At 37.4% G+C, this 9,392-nt stretch overlaps 3 protein-coding genes across 3 annotated transcripts in view; 1 reads left to right on the forward strand and 2 right to left on the reverse strand.

Annotated features, from left to right (window-relative positions):
• LOC104816955 overlaps positions 1-1,274 on the forward strand; it is a 3,801-nt gene extending 2,527 nt beyond the window's left edge. Inside the window, exon 3 of the mRNA XM_010545999.2 lies at positions 17-1,274. Coding sequence (XP_010544301.1) covers positions 17-1,125 — 1,109 coding nt within the window. The 3' untranslated portion in view covers positions 1,126-1,274. The remainder of the gene's footprint in view (positions 1-16) is intronic.
• A 153-nt stretch (positions 1,275-1,427) lies between these two features.
• Positions 1,428-5,274, reverse strand: LOC104816956 (4-diphosphocytidyl-2-C-methyl-D-erythritol kinase, chloroplastic). The gene is made up of 11 exons (XM_010546001.2): positions 5,032-5,274; positions 4,306-4,401; positions 4,149-4,217; positions 3,894-3,998; positions 3,732-3,788; positions 3,435-3,635; positions 2,881-2,973; positions 2,693-2,792; positions 2,435-2,534; positions 2,137-2,222; positions 1,428-1,655 (listed from the first exon to the last, which is right to left on the reverse strand). Exons 1-11 carry the CDS (start codon positions 5,212-5,214, stop codon positions 1,555-1,557), a joined length of 1,191 nt encoding a protein of 396 aa, XP_010544303.1. The 5' UTR covers positions 5,215-5,274; the 3' UTR covers positions 1,428-1,554.
• A 1,747-nt stretch (positions 5,275-7,021) lies between these two features.
• LOC104816957 (elongation factor 1-beta 2-like) lies at positions 7,022-9,392 on the reverse strand. Its single transcript, XM_010546002.2, has 6 exons — positions 9,230-9,392; positions 8,995-9,111; positions 8,769-8,847; positions 7,896-8,013; positions 7,642-7,755; positions 7,022-7,379 (listed from the first exon to the last, which is right to left on the reverse strand). The coding sequence occupies exons 1-6, from the start codon at positions 9,313-9,315 to the stop codon at positions 7,216-7,218; spliced, it is 678 nt and encodes a 225-aa protein (XP_010544304.1). The 5' UTR covers positions 9,316-9,392; the 3' UTR covers positions 7,022-7,215.

The raw sequence follows: 9,392 nt of genomic DNA on the forward strand, positions 1-9,392 counted from the left end.
GTGAAACTTCCAGCAGGAATCACTTATCAGAATTCAGCAGCACCGAGGCCACAAACAAAACCAGTTCCAATGCCTGCTTTACAACAAGCAAGAGATGAAAGGGACTTTAACTACACAAAATCGCCCCCTATGACAGGAGGATCCTTGCAACCTTTGAATAAAATGGTTCAGCCTTTGAAGATACTCGATCCAAAGTTAGAGTGGGCAAAACCTCAACAATCTGCTGCTTTGGTTGATAAAAGGTGGACAAACACAGGACAAATCCCATCTGCCTCTTACCCTTTGGCGTCACCATCTCAAACGTCACCTCATACAATGAAGGTCGAAGCCCGGTATGTACCCAAATCCAAGAATCTTCAGCAGCCATCGAATAGGGATCCAGTCACAATGATGCAGCGGACACAAGTTGTAAGCGCAAAGCAGATTCCAGCTTCAAGTATTAGCACATCTCCTCCTGGAACTTCGACCAGTCGGCACCCTGCTACTGGCATTGAGATCATGAAGTCCAATGGTTTCATGCCACCGCATATCCCGAGCACTCGAAGCCCAAGTCCAAACAATCTGAACCCAAATCAAATCTACCAGCAATTTCAGTATCAACACCAGCAGCGGTTCAACAACATGATGGATCCAAATTCAACTGGGATGGCCCGTGGTGGCAATGGCTTGTGGACCAGAAACATTGCATCTCCTCCAATAGTAGCCGCTGCATCTTCCTTAGGACTATTCTCTGGGGTAGGTTCAACAGGTACGTCGGGTGCTTCTTCGCCTGTGGATTGGAGCTCTGGAAACTCGGTGGCACACCTGGACTACACGAGCATAGACTGGAGTCTCGATCGAGGCTTATCCCTGAGTCCTAAATTCAACGGGTTATGGCCTGGATCAACCTCACCGCTGAAGAACAACAACCGCCTTATGTATGATGCGGACATCAATGGTTACGGTCTGAAAAACTCGATGGGAGTCAGGGGGAATGGCAGTGGTGTACCTATGGGGGGACTGGAGAATGGTAATGTTGCCATGCCTGCAGAAACATCAGCAACTAATTCTCGGGAATGGACATCACCCTTTGAAGGGAAAGACATATTTAGCTTGTCTAGACAGTATGTTTCTCCTCCTCTGTAAAAGAGTTGGAGAATGACATGAAGCAATAAAAGAAGGAAAAAAAAAAGACTGAGAAAGGAAAAAAAAAAGGAATGTTTCCCTGACTATGTGTGCTTTTGTTTCTCACCTGCTCTGGTTTAATTTACAGTGAATATCTTTTCTTTATAACTTATGAGATGTTCTGTCTCATTTACATGCCTCAAGTCTTTTGAGTGTTTCAAATCTGTAGAGGCATGGCCAAAGCCTAATACTTTTTTATCCTTGTCCTGAAACAGAATTACTCAAATCCAGTAGCTGTAACCCTAATACCACACAATCCGAAATTGAATTGAAACCCAAGATATCCCACCTTTAGAGAAGCCACTAGAAGAATTCAAAACACCTTCAACGCTTACAAGGTGCATTATTTGTTTTATAGAATGTAATGTTTCCTTTTGTTCTTTTTTTTAATCACTGGTAACTCTGCTCAGATTCTGAGGATTGGGTGGTAGCAGTTGCAGAAGGGGGTTCTTTGTACCATTCATTTGCTTCCCGAGTCATGAAGTTCGCTTCTGCAACAAGTTAGGGTTAGGACTCCAAAAGTTAGCTCTTAACATGCTACATCTAAAACGAATAACAATGGATTTTCCAACTTTGGAATATAAGGATGAAATCAATCCTCTCTTCACTAAACCAAACTGAGATCGACAACTTCCAAGTCAGTATGATCATCAGTAGCCAAATTTGATCAATCACACGGCAGTAGCTCGTACAGACGACGCTACTGAAGGAAGGCTTCATGCGTTTCCCCTTTTGTCTCAGTTCCAGGTAAATGGCTCATTAGTTATAGAAAACCTATCAAATTATGTGCTAACATCCACCAGAAGTGAGTTTGCTCGGTATACTATTGACTTTTTAACAATTTGGGTCTAATCAACATGTACAGGGCGGGGTAAAAAATTTGGCGTGTTTGAGGATAGCATCTAATAGGATTCTGGAAATGTGATGCCAGTTTTCAGGACGGTGATAACAAATTTAGAACAGAGAGCTTACCGGATAAGAAGACGTTCTTGTAGTCATCGTCATCATAAATAAACTGCGGAGGATCTGGAGAACCGATACCGACAATAGTGCTTCCACTGCTCGACATTTATTCATCACATAAAGAGGACAAATTTGAAAGTTTTAGCAAAAAGAGAGAAACAAAAGCACATATAGATTAGAAACATTACTAGACTCTTTACTGTTCAAATGCAACATTAAAGAATTTGTGGAAAAAAGATACAAATTAATTTACTCCTGGTTCAAGATGAGGTGATAAACAGAAGAGAGGATTTCTGTTAGGACATACCTCCCAGACATAAAGACGGCATCATAGTCCCCACGTCCAGCTGCAATTACACGTTGCTTCAAGCGCTTAAGAGATGGGAGAACTTCAAATGCTGGTGGTTCTGCATATATCAAAGAGTCCAAAGCATAATTGTGGTTTGTGTACCATACTGATTCCAAAACTAAACAAGCTTGCAATTTTTTTTCTACCACTGGAAGGGAAGAGTGTATACTGCTGAGTAGGAAGGAGAAGACAACAGATACACTTCTAGATTCATACCCAAATCATTAACGCAGACGTCTTGAGATATTCCATTGCTTGTGATATTTTCCAGTAACAATAGTGGGTCAATCTTGCTGGTCTGATCCAGACGGAAGCGCTGAATATATATATAAAAAAATATTAGCCACGAAATTCTGATAGCCTCGAAAAGCAGAATATTAGGCATTGATTTCGGGTTGAATTACTCTGTAGACATCAGCTGTGGAACATGCTTCAGGGGGTTTTATGAGAACCATTGGAAGGTCCAAGGGTAACGGTGGAGGAAGGTCTTGAACAACCTGCATTCAATTCCACTGGCCTTCAGATGAGAATTCATCAAACAAAGATGCATCATGATCATGTGATTACCCCTCTGAAAGACCCTAACTAATGGCAGTAAACTGAAAATCTGTAAGAGTGAGGTTGAAATTGAACAAGGCCTTTTGAAGAGTAGTTATATGCCAAAAGGAAACATTTGTCCAATAGACAAATTCCTGTAATATGCTAGTTCGTCACAAATTGATACTTCTAAGAAGGAGAATAAATTGAAGGTCAAGAGACTAAGCATGCCGGATACAAACAAGAACTTGTTAACACAATATTATTTAAGGAGGGTCATAGGTATGACATCTAAAGCAACATTTTCGACAGCCTTCTTCAGCAGTTCAAGTTAGAGAGAAAGTGGAGAAAAATCAATCATCACGAGAAATAAAATGCAGAGTGCTGATGCGGAAATTAAAAAATTTGAACCCTAGCATACCTCACCTCGCCCAGTACAATAGGCAGCTCCATGGGAAAAAAAGAAAGAAATATCTGACCCAATTTCACTTGACCATTCCTGAAGTTCCTTCTCAGAGGCAACACCTCCATTGAACTGATTTGCAGCCCAGAGTGCAGTTGCAGCATTACTGCTTCCACCACCGAGTCCAGCTCCTGTAGGCACCTTCTTATCTAAATGAACCTGTCCCCATTGACAAACACTGAAGCTATCATTTATGTTTGTTATAGGTACATCTACATGAAATGTGAAACAAAACCCATCCTTGGGAATTCTTACCCAGAAGAATTTTGTACTGCCAGTTTTCTTCCTGTAAAGGTTAAGAGCTTTAATAATCTGCAAAAGAATAAATTGAGAAGCCGCTTCAACCGAATTACATCGTATTGATGATGATTCAGAAAATGTATGTATCAGATATTATAAAAAAAACGCTTATCTCACCAGATTTCTCTCATCAAGAGGAACTCCAGAGACATTTGTCGATAGCCGGTCTTTGGTTTTTGACGGTGATAATGAAAACTTAATTGTGTCTCCTAAGCTTATTACCTAACGGAATGCAAAAGGAGAAAACAAAAGCCATCACATGAAGTCTTCTTAAAGCTCAACATAACTATTTCTGATAACTTCAAAAGCGGCCACAAGAGGAAACAGCAGATAGAAACAAACAAGCAACTTTGCTTCTGAGGGCGAGCTTACGTGAAATAGAGATGCCAAATCATGATACCCATCTTCCCTCTTTCCAGTTATCCTCAAGAATACATTGATCTGAACAAAACAGGACAACCATCAATGATCGAATTCCAAACCAAAAGAACTCAAACTGCAGAGCAAAATGGAGAGGAAATGTCTTAACCTTGCAGGGCGAGAACAGAGAGAGCCGTGACATGGGAGCTTCTTTGTCCACATCATCTCCTAGCTTATTCAGCCTCTCCTCAGGATCATACACTATCTAACATTAGCACCATCATGAAACACCAGCTCAACAGTTATAACTCGGCCAAAAACCTGAACTAAACAGGTGTTGAAACCATGAAAACGACAGGAAATACAACGAGATGTGCCCACAAAACGAAGAGAAAGCTACAAGCTTGAATGAAGGGCTTGAATTTCTCTTGAACATTTATCTGAAATTTTGATAATTCTGGGAGCAGAAAGAAACAAATCAAATATGCATACAAGTACAGGGCAGATTAATGAGTAAAAAAACCAAGAATCAATGAATTGAGAAATCGTTAACGACCTTGATATTTGACTCAGAAGGAGAATCAAACACTCATTTCAATCCAAAGTAACACGGATATAATCAAAACCCCAATAATAAAATCTAAAATTTCGATGGGAAGATTAATTGGCCAAAACTGCTCGCGAGTTTTCAATTTCAGTAAAAATCAGATGAAACGAACGAAACTCATCAGAATTTGACGAGCAAAACAAGAGGAACAATCAGGTGATTTTTCAAACTCCAACCTGGAGTACACTCGATTGATAGCCAAAATCGAAGAAAATAATGCAAACCCATCAATAGTTTGACACAGAATCAGAGGAAAATTCCAACGAGCAACAGAAGTTACATCAGTACCTCTACTCGGTTTCTAGAAGCTTTGACGGCAGAGTTCTTCAGTGATCGAAGAAGCCTCGGAGAGGGAGAAGCGGAAGAAGAGGTGGAAGAAAGAGTAAACGGACGAGAAGACGCAAAGCTGGATCTGAATGAAGCGCAATTGAAATTGGGAGAGGAGAAAATCTGCGGAGAAGCCATTGACATTGTTCCCTGAGTTTGAATTTGTTGGAGAGTCCGCTGGGAAGCAGTAGAGAAACAGAAGCCGGAATTTCCGGTCTATTTGGATATATACGTATAACAACATCTCAAGTCACACTCATTTATTTATTTAATAAAAAAATAGGTTTAAAAATAGAAAAAAGTTATGTAATGTATATAAATTCTTTATGTTATACAAAAATACAACATTACAAACTCGTGTATTTTAAATTTTGGGCTGTCCTTTGAATGGTGGAAAAAATGTGGATCGTTAAATAATTAATAAATATGCCAACTACCAAGTCATAATTTGTGTACTATTGATCGATAATTTGAAAGAAAAATTACAATTTCTATACCGCGCAGGATTATGTATGTGTGCGTTTATGCTCGAAGACCTTAGTAATAATAATAATATAATTTATATACATATTTGTTTATCCATATATAAATTATCTTTAACGGAATATAATTACATCTGTTATAGGAAAACCCAGTCTAAATATATTACTCTTTTTCACTTTAATCGCATATTATTATTATTATTACTGTAATATAATGCATGTTATTTTCTTCGTAATCCTAATTTTGATTACTTTATAGTTTGTTGCAATTTTTTGTTTTAAATTTGATTCGTATCTATCAGTTTTAATTTTTTATATTAAAATCTAAATATTTAAAATTTTAAAATAGAACATGGATTTTAATAGAAAAAACATTTTATATCTGAAATTAAAGCTACAGGATTATTTATTATTTATTATATCGACTATGAAAGAATATTTTTTTAATCCAAAAAACCAGAAAGCGTTAAATCACTATCATGTAAATCGTTTGTTGTTTATCCGTACATTTTACTTCACCAATTATCTAAACTAAGCAAGAAAACGAAATGGCTTTGAATGAAGATGGCTTTTATTTTGGGTTTTTGGTTTTAGTTTTTGGATTTTGGTTTTTAGTTTTTGGTTTTTGGCTTTTGGATTTTATAATATTTGAAAACTCAAAAAAAGTAGTTTTTGGTTTTTCATTGATTTTTTCACTAAAATGGCTTTCCAAGTTTTTAGGAAAAGTAATTTTGTAAAAACTTGAATGTTGTTTTTTTTGTTTTTGGATTCTAAAAACTCCAAAAACTCCTACCATTCAAGGTTAAATGAGACAAGAGAAACCAAAACCCTAGAAACTGGTCTATAGTCTATATGTTCATCTTCAATCACAATATGTCTATTATTGTCAAATAAAAAGGGAAAAAAATATAAGGAAATTATTATTTATAATTTGATCAAATGTCCATAAAATTTAAAATATAAATATAGAAAAATCTCAAAAAGATCTCCACTCTTTTTAAATAAAATCTATCTGAAAATCTCAATTATCCATTCATATACATATTTAAAAAACATCTTTAAAAAATCCTTTTTTAAATCCAATACGTGTAAATCTAAATAAAATATTAAAAGTCTAGTAAAAACTTTTAAAATCTTTAATTTTTATCAAGTTTTATTATATTAATAAAAACATTGATAAGATTTAAAGTATTTTAGTTTTTTACATTTCAACTCTAATTTAAAAAGACATACTTTTACTAATAACTTATTATGAACTTCGTTTTAAATCCTGATTTCAAATTCTCAATTGTAAACTTTAAACCGTAGATTTTTTTCCGGTTCTAAAATTTAGAGTTCATACTTTATAATTTAAATTATAGTTTAAAATTTAAGATTTATCTTTCGTTTAGAATTTAAAATTTAGATTAAAAATGGATAATTAGAAGAGAAAAAAACAGTCCGCTTGTTAGGCTGACTGAAGAAACATGAGCTCGAAAAAAATCCATACTTTCTCAACTCTAGAAGGTAAGAGTAGGCGACAGAAATATAACTAACGTTTTTTTCTTCTTTTTCACAAGGTTCAATAACGAAGGGGCGAACATAAGGAACACATAAATGAAAGACAAAACCAAAACTTGACAGAAGCTTTAGATCATGTAGTAGTAGCTTTGACTTGTTGGGCTTAGATCTTGTTGAACGCGACAATGTCCACACTCTGGACGTGCTCGTTGCAGGGCTCAGCGGTAAGATAGTCCTCTATGAGTTCGTCCACCGATACCAAGTCGTCCACGATCGTGATCATGATCTGCAACTTCTTAATCCCGTAGCCTACCGGAACTAATTTGGCTGCCACACAAAGGATTTCTCGTCAGTCTGGAGCTGGAAAATGAAGAATTACGGACAAAAAGTGCCAAACTTTTGCAAGAATTCAAGACAAGACTACTGTCTTTTACTGTTTAAAGTTTAAGTATGGATACCCATGTTAAAAGTTCATCTCTTTTCTTAAATTTTAACCAAGAGGGAAGATGGGTTTGCCTACTTCAATGTTTTCAAAACGATTTGGAAATTAGGTGGGGGGTGAAGGGGGGAAAAGAATATAAGAACTTACAGGCTCCCCACAAGAGACCCGGCATCTCCACACTACGAACAGCCTCTTCGAGCTTCTTCATATCGGTTTCATCATCCCATGGCTTCACATCCATGAGCACAGAGGATTTTCCACCTGAAAAAAATTGGGGGGCAATTTTAAACAATAAAACAATCATTCAAGTATATCTACCTCACAACATTGCCGAATTGCAAGGGTGCTATCTTATGTTTGGGGTTTGAATTCAGTATACATATCCACTGAAAAATACTTACTCTCCTTGCTCTTCTTCGTATCCTTCTTGGCTGTCTCCCTTTCTTCAGCTGCCTTCTTCTCCTCCTCTGTCTCATCACCAAAAAGATCCAAGTCATCATCGTCATCCCCAACTGGGGCCTGTAGAAAGCGTCAATACCAAAGCAAACACAACTTTAGATTTACACGGTTCAGAAACTGATGTATACATTACCAATGGACGAGAATTATCTAAAAACAAAAAGTGTTATTATCTCGAGCAGATTTTAAGCTCAAACTCAGGGTTCCATAGAAAAAAGACGTCACTTTATCCTAAAATTGAATAATTCTAAACACAACAAAGACCCTGCTCAGCTAGAGTCATCTACGGAAAGATGGAGAAGATAATCTGGCTGCCAAATAAAGTAGATAGGGTAGTGGTCTTCAAATCAAAATTGATAGATTATCACACTTGTTATTTCAGAAGGATTATTTGTTATGGTACAGGAAAAAACTTGAAATCTCAGTCTGGTTTCCAATAAATTTCAAAGAATATACTGAACTTCTCGAATCAAATTCGTAAAAAAAAACTGGAGCAGATAAATTGGTTCACCAAAGAAAATCTACGGTTTGGATCAGAGCAAGGAACGGAAAACATCAAAGTTTATTACTTTCTAGGCGCCGTTCACAATCTGATTCCACTGGGTACACATCTCTATTCTAATCTCTAATCAAGTCTAATTCACATGCAAAGAAGACAAAGACAACCCACGCCATAACAAATTACTTAGATCTCTTTGTCTTAGAAAACATCAACTATTTTGTCTCGAAAGAACCTAATTCCTAAGCTAAGCGAATCATTCCCACAAACATCTGAAAACAAAATAATTGGCAGAATCATTCAAAGTCGTACAAACCTTAGCCTCAGCAGCGGGAGCAGCTTCAGCAGGGGCAGCCTCACCGCCGAATCTCACACCGACCGCTTTCCCCGGAAAGCTACGGAAATCGAAAAAACGAAAGGAGTTCTAGTACATCAGAACACCACACAGCAAATTTTGATCTAACATCCTAATATCCAGGTGATCAGATTTGGAATTAACAACCCGAATCAAAGAAGGAAACGATTCAGCACGAAATCCGAACCTTTTAGCGAGTTTCGATTCGACAGCCTCGTACCACTTGCCCGCATTGGGGAAAGCATCGCCGGGTTTCCCCAAAACAGCGGCGAAAACCTTCACGTCATCTTTCGTGATCTCATCACTACACAAAAACCAAGAAAATACCTCCACGTTCTCAGAGATAAATTATTCAAAAAGATGGAAAAATTTCCCAGATTTCAGAATCACGAGCCGAAATGGAACATCCGAAATTTTCTTACCCGGAAATGAAAGTCTTTCCAGAGAGGAACTCGTCAAGGGACTTAAGCCCACCTTCAGTGTGAAGATCGGAGAAAGTGACGGCCATTATTGAACGAGACGACGGAGAAGAAACTTAGGTCGGCGACGAGAGAGGCAAGGAAAAGAGAGAATCTAAACGCGAAA

This window comes from Tarenaya hassleriana, unplaced genomic scaffold (assembly GCF_000463585.1).
Source record: "Tarenaya hassleriana unplaced genomic scaffold, ASM46358v1 Cleome26, whole genome shotgun sequence".
Taxonomy (NCBI): domain Eukaryota; kingdom Viridiplantae; phylum Streptophyta; class Magnoliopsida; order Brassicales; family Cleomaceae; genus Tarenaya; species Tarenaya hassleriana.

Bases quoted from the DNA above. Each gene is read 5' to 3' on its own strand.
- LOC104816956 (XM_010546001.2), bottom strand. From the start codon at position 5,214: ATGTCAATGGCTTCTCCGCAGATTTTCTCCTCTCCCAATTTCAATTGC. The intron at 2,974-3,434 runs GTATGCTAGGGT...AATTGAATGCAG, and splicing joins ATTGTACTGGGCGAGGTGAG to GTTGTTCAAGACCTTCCTCC. The intron at 2,535-2,692 runs GTATGAATCTAG...TGATATATGCAG, and splicing joins CGTCTGCGTTAATGATTTGG to AACCACCAGCATTTGAAGTT.
- LOC104816957 (XM_010546002.2), bottom strand. From the start codon at position 9,315: ATGGCCGTCACTTTCTCCGATCTTCACACTGAAGGTGGGCTTAAGTCC. The intron at 8,848-8,994 runs GTTCGGATTTCG...CGATTTCCGTAG, and splicing joins GAATCGAAACTCGCTAAAAG to CTTTCCGGGGAAAGCGGTCG. The intron at 7,380-7,641 runs GTAAGTTCTTAT...TTTGTGTGGCAG, and splicing joins GGGTCTCTTGTGGGGAGCCT to CCAAATTAGTTCCGGTAGGC.